The sequence below is a fragment of the Buteo buteo genome, chromosome 16, assembly GCF_964188355.1.
Source record: "Buteo buteo chromosome 16, bButBut1.hap1.1, whole genome shotgun sequence".
Taxonomy (NCBI): domain Eukaryota; kingdom Metazoa; phylum Chordata; class Aves; order Accipitriformes; family Accipitridae; genus Buteo; species Buteo buteo.
The window spans coordinates 29,808,367-29,822,717 of NC_134186.1; the positions used below are offsets into that span (position 1 = coordinate 29,808,367).

General features: G+C 55.3%; 1 protein-coding gene across 2 annotated transcripts in view; it reads left to right on the forward strand.

Annotated features, from left to right (window-relative positions):
- MYRF (myelin regulatory factor) overlaps positions 1 to 14,351 on the forward strand; it is an 83,871-nt gene that overhangs the window by 66,578 nt on the left and 2,942 nt on the right. The window contains exons 9-24 of one of the 2 annotated variants that reach the window (XM_075048381.1): positions 1,524 to 1,719; positions 2,154 to 2,230; positions 2,531 to 2,641; positions 2,952 to 3,042; positions 4,630 to 4,830; positions 5,520 to 5,628; positions 6,231 to 6,340; positions 7,847 to 8,007; positions 8,532 to 8,604; positions 8,912 to 9,000; positions 9,207 to 9,275; positions 11,928 to 12,013; positions 12,250 to 12,411; positions 13,270 to 13,375; positions 13,475 to 13,563; positions 14,150 to 14,237. In XM_075048381.1, the coding sequence (XP_074904482.1) occupies positions 1,524 to 1,719; positions 2,154 to 2,230; positions 2,531 to 2,641; positions 2,952 to 3,042; positions 4,630 to 4,830; positions 5,520 to 5,628; positions 6,231 to 6,340; positions 7,847 to 8,007; positions 8,532 to 8,604; positions 8,912 to 9,000; positions 9,207 to 9,275; positions 11,928 to 12,013; positions 12,250 to 12,411; positions 13,270 to 13,375; positions 13,475 to 13,563; positions 14,150 to 14,237 (1,818 nt within the window). Of the gene's footprint in view, positions 1 to 1,523; positions 1,720 to 2,153; positions 2,231 to 2,530; positions 2,642 to 2,951; positions 3,043 to 4,629; positions 4,831 to 5,519; positions 5,629 to 6,230; positions 6,341 to 7,846; positions 8,008 to 8,531; positions 8,605 to 8,911; positions 9,001 to 9,206; positions 9,276 to 11,927; positions 12,014 to 12,249; positions 12,412 to 13,269; positions 13,564 to 14,149; positions 14,238 to 14,351 lie in introns of both variants that reach the window. The other variant, XM_075048380.1, reaches the window with a different exon arrangement.

Sequence of the window (14,351 nt, forward strand, 5' to 3'; positions counted from 1 at the left end):
GGGGAATTCCTCTCGTGCTTCTGGGCTAAGGTAGTGCTCTGCTCCCACCGTCTGGTTTGTGTTCAGGGCACGGCATGGCAGCCCCGGGTCCCTTGGGCGCAAGAAATGAGTAGTACTTGCTCACGGCCATCCTGACGTTATTCATGGCTGCCTGGAAACACCCAGAGGTTTCATCCACATTAACCCCTCAAGTGCATGGGGGGGGAGAATGGCTTTCCTCCCAGAAGAAAGGAAGGGACAGCAGGGGAGCAAAAGTGACCTTTCCATAAGCTCTTGCTTCCCAGAGTCTGCTGAGGTCTGCCTCATCTGTTGCTGTCAGTCTGTCCACCTCCCCTCCCATTGCTCCAGGCAGTATCCGTCTGTCTGTGTTAAGAACTGGAGGTGGAAGTCAGAAGCGGTTTGCTTTTGTGGAAGCAGGCTCCGCAATTTTTAAGCCTGAAGATGTCAAAGGCTAGGCTGAGCTGCCCTTTACCTCATCGGTAGTTCTTTAATTAAAAACAATGGGATTTGGGTGTTCTGCTAGAACTGCTTGATGGGGAGGCGGGATGAGAGACATCTCCTTCCCCTCTGCGTAGGGCGGGCAGCGCCCGGGGGGCCCACCAGCCCAGGTCTGGGTTTTTGGATGGTGAGAGAAAGGGGACTTGCTGCAAAGGCCACATATTTCCCTCGTTCCCATGGTAACCAGCCCATTACGGAGATGTAGATTAAACCTCCCCAGCTGGTGTGTGTTCATCGGGCAGCCGGGGCCCCCTCCTCCTCCTCCTCCTCCTCTGGACATGCCCGCTGGGAGCTGGAGGCTTTTCGGAACAGCCGGAGCAGGTGGTTGTGATTTCGGCAGGAATCCGGCACACAGGCAGTCCCGCCTGGTAGCAGGGCCAGGGCAGGCGACGTCAGGAATGCGATGGGTGAAGCGAGCGGAGGTGTGGGACCCCCCCCCCAGGTTAGCCTGAACTGCTTCTCCCAGCAAGCAGCATTCAGGGGTCTGCTCCAGGCTTTGGGCAGGTTGTGGAGCGTGGTATCTCCAGTGTGTGTTGAGCCAGGGCTTAGCAGCTGCACTTTTTAGGAGCAGCACTCAGAAAGGAGATGCTAGCCCGCTGTGGCTCATATTATACTATGTTTCTAGTATTAGTACTATAGCGTAGCGTGTAGACGGGGGGTTGCCCCAGCATCCTCGTCAAATCCTAGTCACAGGAACCATATGTCTTTCCAGCTGAAGACCCACCTAAAGCAAAGCTTGCAGCTTCAAGGGAGGTAGGGACCTTCTCTGAACCCTCATCTGTGTACAGCAGGATGGGTTGCTGCGTGGGCTTAGGCAAGGTGTCGGGTTCATGTCAGGCAGTGTTCATCAGCCCTGCGAGCGCCCGAGAGCAGCGTCAGCGTGAGGCAGGAGGGGCAGCATCAGAGGCTGTCTCTTTTGCCTCAAAACAACCCTCCTTCCCCTCCCATGTGCTTCCCCCCGACAAGCGTAAGCCTCTCGCGGTGTGCCCGGGGCTCTGGTCTAACGCCTGCTGCCTTTCCCACAGCCCGATGCTCACGTACCGCGTCGATGCTGACAAGGGGTTCAACTTCTCCGTGGGTGACGACGCCTTTGTGTGCCAGAAGAAGAATCACTTCCAGGTCACAGTCTACATCGGCATGCTTGGAGATCCCAAGTATGTGAAGACCCCCGAGGGCCTGAAACCCCTAGAGTGCTTCTACCTGAAGCTGCACGGAGTGAAGGCAAGCGGGAGCTAAGGGCCAGCAGTGAATCCAGCAGGGAGAAGGGGTGTTTGGTAGACGGCAACACCACGTCTTCGTGTGCGAAGTTGTAGGGGAGTGCGTAGGAGAGTGCTGAAGGCCAGAACAAGGCACATCTTGAAATATGAGTCCTAAGATGGACTCAGTCCCTGCCTGGGTGTCTTCAGGGCTGCCTCTCACTCGCTTTTGACTCCAGAGGTATATAGGCACTTTGGGAACATCCTTTCACCCTCCCCTTGCCAAGGGAGGCACCCATGCTCGGGCGATGACCGCACTCAGGTTGGGTGTTGCAAGTCAGTTGTCCTGAGTCCTAGGAGGGCTGGGCAGACAGCTGGCCTGTGCTGGAGAGAAGGAGGTGGGAAGGGGAAGGTTTTGTCTGTCCACTCTTTGTCACATGCCCAAATCTTCCTCTTCAGCTAGAGGCCTTGAACCAGTCGATCAATATAGAGCAGTCGCAGTCTGACCGCAGCAAACGGCCCTTCAACCCCGTCACGTGAGTATTGCCCGGGCTATGTTCACGTTGGGGAAGAGCGACTGGGGAATAAGCAAGGGCAGAAGAGGGTGAGGAAAGGGGCTGGGTCGGAGGCTGCGGGATAGTACTGTGGGTCTCACGCTCTCCACTTTTCTCCTGTGTTTCCCACAGCAAAGTTTTCCCAATGTAGAACATTCCCCACTCTGCTCTGTGCCCAGCTCATAGACCTGCCTTCGTGGAGCAGGCCAGGAGACGGCTGATCCCCAAAGAACCTCCCCTCCAGTGGTGTCCTCACTCGCTCCTCTGTTTTCCCTTCCCCAGGGTCAACCTGCCTCCAGAGCAGGTCACCAAGGTCACCGTGGGACGGCTGCACTTCAGCGAGACCACAGCCAACAACATGCGGAAGAAAGGCAAACCCAACCCGGACCAGAGGTGAGGAGCAGAGATGCCTTCTCCAAGCTGTTCTGGGCACTCAAGACGGATGTGCCAGTCCCCTGGGTTGGGGAGTGTGGCTGGAGGGAGGGGGACATGTCCTGAATTGGCCATCTTTGTCCGTGTGGAGGAAAGGAGGTGTCTGCTGTGGCCACAAGAAGGGTCTCCCCCCACCCTGTGAGGGGCTGGGGACGGTGCAGAAGGAGAGGGGCTGTGCCAAGCCCACCATGACAGCTTGGTGCCTCGTCCTCCAGAGGGGAAGCAGTTCCCAGTGCAGGATGGCACCCTGACCTCTGTCCCCTCTTGGCAGGTATTTCATGCTCGTGGTAGCCTTGCAGGCACACGCGCAGAACCAGAACTACACTCTGGCAGCCCACATCTCTGAGCGCATCATCGTCAGAGTAAGTCCCTCTCTCCTCCCTCAGCCTCGATGGGTGCCCCACAGCCCTTTGCTGGATGTCCTGGGCAATCCTCCTACTTTCCTCTGGCTTTTCAGTGCTTTCTCCACCCAACCCTTGCCTACCTTCTCCAAACTGTCACTGCCTTGCTTGTAGCTATACCTGTCCTCACCTGGGTTCTGGCTCCAGCCTTTCCACGCCTACTCAGTCAGAGCTGCTCAGGGCATGCAAGGACCTGTTGCAGGATGGGGAAGGCATCCCATTCTCCCAAGGTTGGACCGGTACCCAGGGTAGAGCTGTTGGGAGTGAGAGAACAGTGTTGTTGGGACTCTGCAGCAGGGACAAGGTCTCCAGGTGCAGGAAGACTGGGCATCTTCCCAGGGCAGCACCTTTGCATGTGCTAAGGCAGCAGTGCTCAAATGCAGAGGAGCAGGAAGAGATAAGCACCGTCCCCAGGCTCTCCTGGGGCTCTTCAGAACACTCAGCTCCAAGGCGTGAAGGCAGGGCGTAAAACACAAACAGAGGGACCTCAGAATCTGCAGACAAGTAAGTCCACAATGAATTATGCAGCCTCCAGGGTGCCCAGAGCAGAACTGCAGGGAGTTGCAGGCAGCCTGGACTGCCCCATCTCAACCTGCGAATGGGTCACAGAACAACAGCAGCAGGCCAGAACCCTGGGATTTGGGACCTGGAGCAACACCCATGTCGCTTACAGTCTCCTCCTGCTGTCCTATGTGGTTCTGGTTGGGGTTGTTGGAACAGCTCTGAAAGCTGAGAGAACAGACAGCTCAAGAAGGCAAGGATATTCCTTTAGGGAGAGGAGCGGAGCAGGCATAGCCTTAGATCCTGCGGAGAGAGGCTTAGACAGGGCCAGCAGATGAATGCCAAGGCTGCCTCTGCTGTAAGGGCAGGCTGGGATCTGTTCCCAGGGCTGGCAGTGGATCCCTGCCCCTGCCGCCTTGCTTTGTGCTGCCGCAAAGCTCTGTCTCGCACCTCCGTGGCCTTGCTTGTCCTTTGCTGGCTCTGCCCAACTCCCTGCTGTCCCTCCTGCGAGGCTGGGGCTGCCACAGCTCAGCCTGAAGGTCTTCCTAGGGCTGTAATTCAGTGTGCTGCAGGCTGGAGAGGGCATCCGTGCCAGGATCTCGTGACCTGGACTGTTCATCCCAAAAGCCCCCTCCCGCTTCTCAGGGTACCTGGGTGAACGTGCTCCAGTTTTAGCTGAGATCTTCCCCATCCCCGTTTCCCTTCCGTGGAGCAAGGACGCTGCTGTGCTTCTGCTTACACCAAGCTTGGTTTCGCGGCTGTTTCCCACTCACGCTAAAGGGGACGGCACGCTGCTGCAGGAGGGTGCCTGGCACCGTCTGGGCCACTGCAGCAGCGTGGGGCTCTCTGACGTCCATCTGTTGCCCCTGGCTTCTCCTGCTGTACAGTCCCTCTGCAACACGCACAGAGGGATGGGTCGCTGGGGCTCTCCTGACATCCTCACTCTGTCTACATCTCAGAGTGCCTCTGCCCAGCAGCACTGCAGCATTTCTCCCCCGGGTCTTGCTACTGCTGCTTTTCAGTCCCCACTACCCCGTCTCTCCGCAGGCCTCCAACCCTGGCCAGTTTGAGAGTGACAGCGATGTGCTCTGGCAGCGGGCACAGCTCCCTGATACTGTTTTTCACCACGGTCGGGTTGGCATCAACACGGACCGCCCCGATGAAGCCCTCGTGGTCCATGGCAACGTGAAGGTCATGGGTTCGCTGATGCACCCTTCAGATGTCCGAGTGAAGGAGGACATCCAGGAGGTAAGAGCCAAGCAAACCAGGGTAGGTTTGTGGTGATCAGGGGTCTGAAGAGGTACCACAGAAAGTGTGAGTGTCCTTGTGAACCTGTTTCGGCTGCTGATTTTGACATAGTCCTTACGGGCAACCTGAGCTCCTATTGACCAGATGGGAAGCGCCTTGGTAGTCTGTCTGTCCCTGTCTGTCCCAAACATAGCCTGTCCAACGTGTCTTAGGGAATATTGACTCTTCCACTGTTAGCCAGAACTAGCAAACGCAGAAATTACAAACCTGGAAACAGGTCAGTATATCAGACAGCACGCTGGGGCTTGCCAGAGCCTGGGTGAGAGGCTCAGCTCTGCTCTGAAGTCCTCTCAGCTGGATGTCCCTGTCCAGAAAAGCTGGGTACAATCATGTCTCATATTTATGAGAACTGCCTCAGTCCTGTGCATGGCTGTGCAATGGGACTCAGCCTCTGCCTGGCTTCACTACCCAAGGAACTTGTCCAGTGACAAGAACTGGAGATTAACCCCAGTGCAAATGCTGTTCATCCCAGTGCCTGGTCTGAGCAGGGTTCAGGGCTGTCTCACGAAGGGCTGTCTCACAAAGGTATTACCATGAGCCATAGTGGGTTTTGCTGCTTGGAGTCAGTGTCGTGGGAACTTAAGAAGCGACACCCCGCTTAGGAGTTGCACGTGTCTGTTTTGTCCCAGGTGGACACCACAGAGCAGCTGAAGAGGATCTCCCGTATGCGGCTAGTACACTACAACTACAAGCCCGAGTTTGCGGCCACAGTGGGCATTGACAACACCTCTGAGACAGGTACGGACCCGGTGTCACACCACCGTGACCTGCTTGCGTCTGCAGTGCTGGACGTCGTGTTCTGCAACCTACAGTGGCTTTTGTTCGTGGTGCTGAAGCGGCACTGCCCTGCCTTCCCTGGCAGCTGTACCCAGCCCTGCCCGGGGACAGCCCCCCAGGCATGGGATAGCAAAGAGGGGCCTTCTCACCAGCTGAAGTTTAGGCATCTAATGAAATTCCCTCTTTAGTGAGCAGGAGAGAACATGGCACTTCCTGCAGCTGGCTTATAGGGCTTTTGTGATAAGGCTTCTCCAAGTACCCACCTCTCTCCAGGGGTACAGCTACACACTGCAGCGGGGTGATGCAGATACCCCTGTCCACGTCATCTGGGAACCAGCCTTGTCTGAACAGCCTCTGCTCTTCTGTTGCTGAGCCTGTATGGGGCTGTGGGGCATCCAACGAGCTCTGCCTGGCCCTGCACAGGCTGGGGTGAAGGGAGGACAGCCCTTGGGTCGTCCCCAGTGAACAGGGTTCCTGCCAATGACCGCGTGGGCCGGAGAACGAGCTGTGGCAGGAGGACCCCTGCCCAGACCGCCTTGACCCACTGTGCTGTTTCCACATAGGTGTCATTGCTCAGGAGGTAAAGGAGATCCTCCCTGAAGCTGTGAAGGACACTGGGGACCTGGTCTTTTCCAATGGGAAGACCCTGGAGAACTTCCTGGTGGTGAACAAGGTCAGTGGCAGCCCAAAGGGGCAGGAGGGGCTGGGAAGCTGTCAAACCTGGCTCAAGGGAGTTGCAGAGCTGAAAATGGAAGAGGGAAATTGTGATGCCTGGGAAATGTTTCTAAGCCAACACCACCCATACGAGTTTCAGACCTGGCTGGTCTTTCAGATGTCAGGAGCGGCCCTGGGTGGACGGCAGACATCAGCAGGGAGGAACTAGCCTGATGTTGGTGAAAGTTGGCAGCATCTCCCGCAGGAAGGGATCCTTGTTGGCAGCCTCCTGTAGGGAGGCTCTTAGTCATAATCTCTCCTTTCTGGATAAGATAAGGTGGTTATGTCAAGATAACCCAGAGCACCTGGCTGCCTGACCTCTCCGTAACCTGTGGCAGCATGTTTGCTGCTCTGGGCATCAAGGGGACAGCCTCCTTGTAGCATACATCAAGGGGACAGCCTCCTTGTAGCATACATCAAGGGGACAGCCTCCTTGTAGCATACATCAAGGGGACAGCCTCCCAGAGCTGCCAGCTCTCTCCTGCATCACTCTGTCCAGAGTAGGAATGGCCAGGACTGACCTTAGTGCCTTGTTTCTCCTTTGTGGAAGCCTAGATCCCTGCAGTTACATCACCAGCTAGCAGTAGCTGTGAGCGTGACCTTTTCTGTCCCATCTGCACGTGGCCAGGCCGTGTCTCTGTACAGCCCTCCAACAGGAGCTGGTGCATGCTGCAGAACAGTCTGTCGCAGCAAGCTGTGTGGTCTGCTCTAGCTGAGCTCCCCAAAGAGGCATCTACCCACTGCTACAAATTATCCATGGTGTCCACGATGCTCTGAGCATAGTGCTGGACCAGCACACCAGGGACATGTTTTGCTTTAGGGAGCTCTGTATGGAGAAGTGGAGTGGCAGAGCCCGAGGGTGGATAAGGGGCAGGGGCGATACCACAGTGCCGGCAGCAGTACCTGGGATGTGGCTGCAGTTGTGCCAGAGGGAGATGCTTGTGCTGGAACACCCTGCCTTTACCAGAGGGGCTGCAGGAGGAAGGTTGCTCTCCAGAGGCTTCTGGATTTGGGCTCTTCATTGGTCTTGATCAACTGTCTGTTAGATAATGCTGCCGAATAACTCCAGCAGCTTGCACTGTAGAGCGAGGGGCAGAGAAGGCGTAGATGGAGAGCATTGCTTACGTGATTTGACCAAGGGCTCCTGATGAAGATGGGGACTTTGTGTCTGTCCTTTGTGACTGAGGAGGACTCGTTGGATTAGCACCAGCAGGACACCTCAGGGATCCTGCACCAACATTTATTGTTTTGATTGGGTTTGAAGGGGGTATCTCTTGTTCTCCTGTCCAGGGGTGTAGAGATCTAGATGCGCCGTGTTGGATGATTCCCTACCCCCAGAGCTGGGTCTTGTGTAGCCTTTCCCCTGTGGCAGGGCATGGGAGAGCACTCAGGGTGGCCAGATCCACGGGAGCAGGAATGCCTCCACATGCCAGGCCACTCAGACTGCCAACCTGTTCCCTGGCAGGAGCGCATCTTCATGGAGAATGTGGGAGCCGTGAAGGAGCTGTGCAAGCTGACAGACAACCTGGAGACCCGCATCGATGAGCTGGAGAGGTGGAGTCACAAGCTGGCCAAGCTCAAGCGGCTGGACAGCATGAAGTCAACCGTGAGCTCTGGGGCATTCAGGTATGGGCATACTGAGGGCATGGGAGCCAGAAGGGATGTCTTCTTTTGAGCCCAGGCAGCCCTGAGGGACAGCTTGGTTTGGGAAAGGGGAGATGGGAAGGAGCGGTGGGGTGTTGGCAGTTGTCATTTGGCCTGGGGTAGATTCAAGGAGCTGAGATTGGTGAGACAGGTCTGGCATACACATACCAACAGCCTGCTCTTAGACCAGCCCAAAAATCCCAGTACAAAATTATCTCCACGTTTCCCTAGAGCGAGTGAGTGACTTTCTCAGGGCAAAGAGTTTCTCATGCTTCCAAAATCATCATCCTGACCCTGGTCAGCTTATGCAGGTTTGGGGGCAGAATTCAGGCTCTCTGGGCAAAGGACCAGCACTGCACCTACCCCCAAGCAGATGAAGTGACAAGGGGTTGTGACTGTCATGCCACAGAGATTTCTCCCCCAGCAGAGAATCACGTTTTTGCCTGGGAATTGCTCCGAGTGCTGTCCCTGCACAGCTCAGCTCCATTCTTCCTTTCTCCTTGCAGCCAAACAGGAAGCCAGTTCAGCCGTGCGGGAAGCATGCCCCACAAAAAGAGGCCCCACAAAGTAGCTAGCAAGGTAAGAGACTGCTCCGGAAGGAGCAACGCTGTGCAGGGGAAGGTGGCCTCTCTGGGAACAGTCGTCTGCATGGTCCTCATGTGTTTTCTTACACATGCTGCAGAGGGAGTGACGCTGTCTGCTCCCATTTCCATGATCTCTCCTTCCTTTTTGTCCATGCCTAACGAAGACGTTTATGTCTTCTGCACTGAGGGGATTCAGGGCTTGCAGGGGAACTGGAAGAGAGCTTGGGATGGGCTGGGTGAGATCGGTGCGAGGCCAGAGCAGTAAGGAGTCCTGAGCTGATCTTGGGTTTTTTCTCTTGCAGTCACCGTCGGTTGTCCCAGAACAGGCGTGCATCAGCCAGCGCTTCCTGCAGGGCACCATCATTGCCCTGGTCATCATCATGGCATTCAGGTGAGACCGCACGCCCAGGCTGCCGCTCCTCCGCTGTCTCGCTCCAGCTCATGGGTTTGGCCCATGCCCTCTGTGGGGTGTGTAGTGAGGGGCTGTGGACCTACGGCTTCTTTCATGGGCTGAAATCCCTTGGAAGCAGATCAGTACTGTGACACGTCCCTTGCCCCGTGCCCGTCCTCAGCCTGTACCTCTCTCTTTCTTTCCAGCGTGGTGTCCATGTCCACACTCTACGTGCTGAGCTTGCGCAGTGAAGAGGACCTTGTGGATATCGACGGGTAGGTACTTCTGGGCTTTGTGGGAGGCACGTGGTGACCCCGGGGGAGTCAGAAATGCAAAAAGCAGCCACTGTGGGGTTATTGAAGACAGTTCCAGTGAGTCAAGCTGTAAAGCCAACCAAATGCATCCTCACATCCAAGTCTGATGTCAGTTAAATTATCTGGAGCAAGAAGTGAGGAACAGAGAAGAAAAAGAAAATACCCTGTTGTTTGGCTCCTCACATATCCACTCGTGGCCAGTCTGAATGTTCTTTGGATGCCTCTTCAGCTGCACTAAAACAGAATCATCCCACTGATTGCAGTGGGGCTAGACCAGTCTGTACTAGGCAAGAGTTTTCCTCTGCAGACAGTGTCCTTAGTGTGGAGAGAGCATTGAGGGAACAGCCTGAACCCGGCAAGCGTGCACACGGGCAGCCTGTGCTAGGCATTCAGTTTTGGCACACTGGACTCCTTTGGGAGCTCGCATTACCAGATAATGAGTCTCTTTTTCTCTCTCTCTTCTCCCTGTCCTATTTCTCTCCCTCCTGTTCTGGTTACATCTCTCATCCAACCCATTTTCTTTCCACTTTGTCTTTTATTTTCCCATTCTTGTCTTTTCATTTCCATTATCTTCCATATCATCTTTCATTCCCCCCTGTCCTCCTCATCTTCTACCGACCTGCCTTTTCTTCCCGTCTCCCTTCACTGCCCTGTAGCTCTTTTGCTGTGCCCACTGCCTGTCTCCTGGCCCTCTTTCGGCACAGGGGTCCTGGGGTCCCGGTCGCTCTATGTCCACGGTATGTTACTGTTTCATTATACTGTTATTTAATTGCTGCATCCCTTCTCTCAATTCCTCTTCTTTCTTCCATCTGCACCACAGAAGACCAAGAATCTTAAGCAAAATTGAAAGCAAAGGAAGAGATATGAATATACCTCAGCAAGTGGGATGCCAGGAGGAAGGATTATGGAGCCCATCAGGAAGGGGAAATTAGGATGAGGAGATTGAAGAACCAAGTAATCAAAGGCTAAATAAAGAAATTACATACTACAGGTAGAGCAGGAGCAGACAGTCTGAAAGGAGTGGAGGGAGTATGTAAAAAGAATGAAGACTTTGAAGAATTAGCCAAAGAGATGTTCCTACCCTCTCTTCATATGCCAGTAGCTTTATTGTGGAGGGTCACTCTCAAGTACAGGACAGCTTACTGTGCAAAAGAGGGACAGAAGAAAACCCTAAATTATTTCTTTTTATGAGCCATCACCCCTGGGAATGTTTGGAAAGGTACTGACACAGGGAAGGCTGGCTGAGTCACTCATTAGGTACAGACGTGTAAAGCACCTCAGTTAATGGGATCTGCAGGGCTGCTGCAAAATAATTCCCTTAAAAGGAAACCAGGCCCTACCTGTTTATCAGCACCCTTTGAACAAAACACTGCATAAAGAGCGGTGGAAGGCACAATTAATTTATTCTTTTAAGAACTCCACATCAGAGTGTTTCACAGGAAGCTATTAAAAAGTAATTGCTTGTGGAATGCAAGATAAAGCCACGCATGGTAAGTGTTGACGAGGCAGTGGAGGAACATGAGGGACAGGGGTAGGTTTTTGGCTGGGATGAAGGTTAGCTCCAGAGGCTGGTGCCCACATTCCCTCCAGGAGAGTGGCGTTGTGTCTCCTTTCACCAGAAAAAGAAATACGTTAAGTTGTGCGGGTGACAAAGTGGTATTTTGATTTCTCTAAATGAATGAAAGCTCCGTTTATCTTTGAGAAACTTTGAGCAATGCTAAGGGGACAGGCAAGACAGGGGTATGGGACAAGCAAAATGTGGGATGGATAAAACTGAACTGCTCCTATGCCTGGGCAGGGTCTGGACAGGTAAAATCTTGAACATCTTTGTTAGGAACTCAGTAAAAATTTCTGCTCAGTGGACAGCTACAGTGCATGAAGGCAAGAGCCTTGGTTTATCCCACATCTCTGTAGGCGGTAGCTGGTGCCCAGAAGCGGTGTTGCTCCGGGCTCCTGTGCAGACAGGGGAATAAAACAGCACCAGGGAGCAGTTCCTCCGCTTTCACATCTGCCTTACCCTCGCGAGATGCCTGTGGTGTCCTCAGCTCAGATCTTAGTAGCTTCAGTGAAATAACTGAAATTACGTGGGATGAATCTGGGTGGGATTGTTCATATTTCTAACAAACAAGGTGAGGAACAGTCTGTGTCCGAGAGATAAGGGGCACCTCCCTTAGGGAATGGTGAATGCTTGGAGCCCCTTATAGACTAACGTGTTAAGACCCGAGCACATAAATCCACCCCAGAGATCACTGTTGGAAATCAAGTCCACTGAGTACACCCTGTTCCACAGTGAGCATCAAGGGAGCATGGCTGGTGTCCTCTGAACCAGCTGGGACTCATCCCTGCCAGACGTGGGACTGCCACACGATCTGCTGTGGCATTTCCTAGCTCTCCTTGCTGTCTTCACGGCTTGCGTGCCTCTCTCCTGCCTTGCCTTTCCCAGATCACTCTAGTCTCTGCTCCTCCTCGCCCTTGCGCTCTCCACATCTGCTCTTGCTTCGTGTACCTGGTCCCATCACTCCACTCACTGCTACAGCCGCTTCTCTCTTCACGTACAAGTGACACTGTTGTACCCTGTGGTAGAGGTTTTCACCGTATTTTCCTGCATTTCAGGTCAAGCCAGAACTTTGATAAAACGCAGATGGTGCGATCCACAGCTGCGTCGGACGGAGCCAGCGGCAGGACCCCCACGCACCAGGGTAGGTCGCAGCGGGGCAGGGGGCCCGGCAGACGCACGCGACGATGGGTTGTGGTGCAGGGTGATGAACGCGGCTGCTCCTCCGTGCCAGGGGCTTGCTGGCACTGTGCTGTCTTTATGCTGGGAGGTCCGAGGGCTCTGGTTTTGTGGAAGGGATGCCAGGGGTGCTTGATGCCGCTCCTCTTAGATGCCTCTCCCCTTGACTTACTCCACATGTCCCTGCTGTTTGCCCTGCAGTCACAGAGGACACACATGACTTATTCTCCGGCTTACCTGGTCACAGCGTGCTAGCCTGCTTCAGCCCGCCGTGTTTCTCCACGTGCTGCTCTGCTGCTCCCACCAACGTCTCCTCTGTTGCCCTCTCTGAGACCAGCCCCACTCATGCCACTAACCGGACAGGTGAGTACCAGCCCAGGCACCCACGAGGTGCTGGAACAACACCGAGGTCTGTCTCGCCATTGCGTCACCTCGTATCCCCAGCCCCGGCTCACCTTGTGTCTTACCTCTGCACGTTATGAAAAGGACGTGCAGCCTGCCCTTCAAAATGTGCCTGGTTTCCTCCGCACCCACTGCCCAGGTTGAGAGCTGCTCCAGCAGGCAGCTGCGGGGCAAAGCAGGTCTGCCAGGCTGTGAACAGCCTTTGCTGCCCATGTGGCATGGTTCAGACATCCATGATCATGCTGCCAGGGGTAAGTGGGGGCTGGAAAGACTTTGGAGCTGCCTGCTTTGCCAGCACGAAGTCACGAGAGGCTACGCCAGGCTGGCCAGCGTGCCCGAGCAGCCGTACCTTGCAGTCTGACCTCATTCCTCTGTTTGCTTTGAGCAGGGTTCTGACAGGCCAGGAGGTGTGCTGCCTCTTGGCTGCCCAAGCTGGGCTTTTACAAGCTCGCTTGCTCCGTCATCGTCGCTGTTGCAGGAGGAACAGCACCCCGGGCAGTCGCTGCAGAGCCGTGACACCCCTGGAGTCATGCCTTAATCTTGCCTTAAACACTGTGCCCTACCTGAGCGCAGGGCTGTGCCCCCTCTTTGTGCCCACAGCCTGCTCTAGCTTCCCTTTGCTGCGAGGATCCCTCCAGCCCCTTCAGGCACAGCAGCTGGGAAGCCTCAGCTGCTCCCAGTGGGGTAATACAGGAGGTGACATGGGGACAAGACAAACCCAGAACTCGTAGCTGTCCTCTCTGCAGCGGTCCCAGAGGTCCGGAGTGCTGCCAGCCTCTCCCTGCCTCAGCATAACCTTTCTCTCCCTTTTCTTCACAGACCAAAGTCAGACCTCACTCCTGCCAGTGACAAATATCAAAGCCAAATCCAGGGGCATCACCGGGAAAGCGACCTCCTACGCCAAGTGGCCAAAGACACCTGACAGGTCTCAGAGCTTCGGCAGCCCCAATGCCAGCCCCTCCTCCCCCTTCACCCACATCCAGGGCAAATCCAAGTACATCTCCAACCTCTCGCTCTCCCGCAGCAACTCCCCGCTGGGGCAGGCCCGGCAGCAGCGCAGCATCAAGCAGCCGGTGAGCGAGTGGCCCCGCACGGAGGATCCCGGCACAGATGGTAGGTGGACCCTATCTTCTTCCCTCCCTGCAGCGGCACCGGGATCCTGGGTTCTCTCCTGGGGTATCCTCAACCAACTGGGTCTCATCCGTCCCCTGCAGTTCTCGCTGTGTCCCCGTCCTGCAGCTTGTTTGCCCCTGGCTCTCCCAGCGCAGCCAGGTTCAACCTCCAGCCCTGCCCTTCCTCCCCCATGCTGCCCTACACTTTCTGGCCATATTAGCCCGTTGCTAGTTCCCTCCTGAGGCTGCTGTACCAGCATCTCCGGTCTTACCCCCATCTCAGCTTGCTCGGCCATTTCTAAATGAGATCTAGTGGAAGAAATGCACAGATTCAGTCATGCTGGCAGCAGAGAGAAAGGAGTGTCGATGACCAGCCATTGGCATAGTCTGGGGCACCACTTCTCCTGGCTCTCCGTGCCTGGACATGGTGTTAGCGCAGTCTTGCAGCAATCTGACCCCCTCTCTGATGACAGGGTGATGAGGAAAGGTGGTCTCAGTGCCAGGCATCCCTTCCAGCCCTTCTCGCTCAGGGTAACCCAGCTGCCATCCTTTTGCTGTTCCTAAATAGTCAGTTCTCCCACCTGCAGGGCCAAGCCCAGTGCTGCACTCCATCCGGATCGTGGAGATCAATATGGCCATCCAGTCCCAGTACTGCGCAGCCGCCGACGCATGCAGGTGAGTGAGGCGAGGCTGGCTGCCAGCACTTTGGTGGCAGCAGCACTGTGGGAGCTCCGGGGGAAGCAGCAGATGAGCAGCTCCTGGAGCCTTGGGCCGTTTTCTGCCATCACC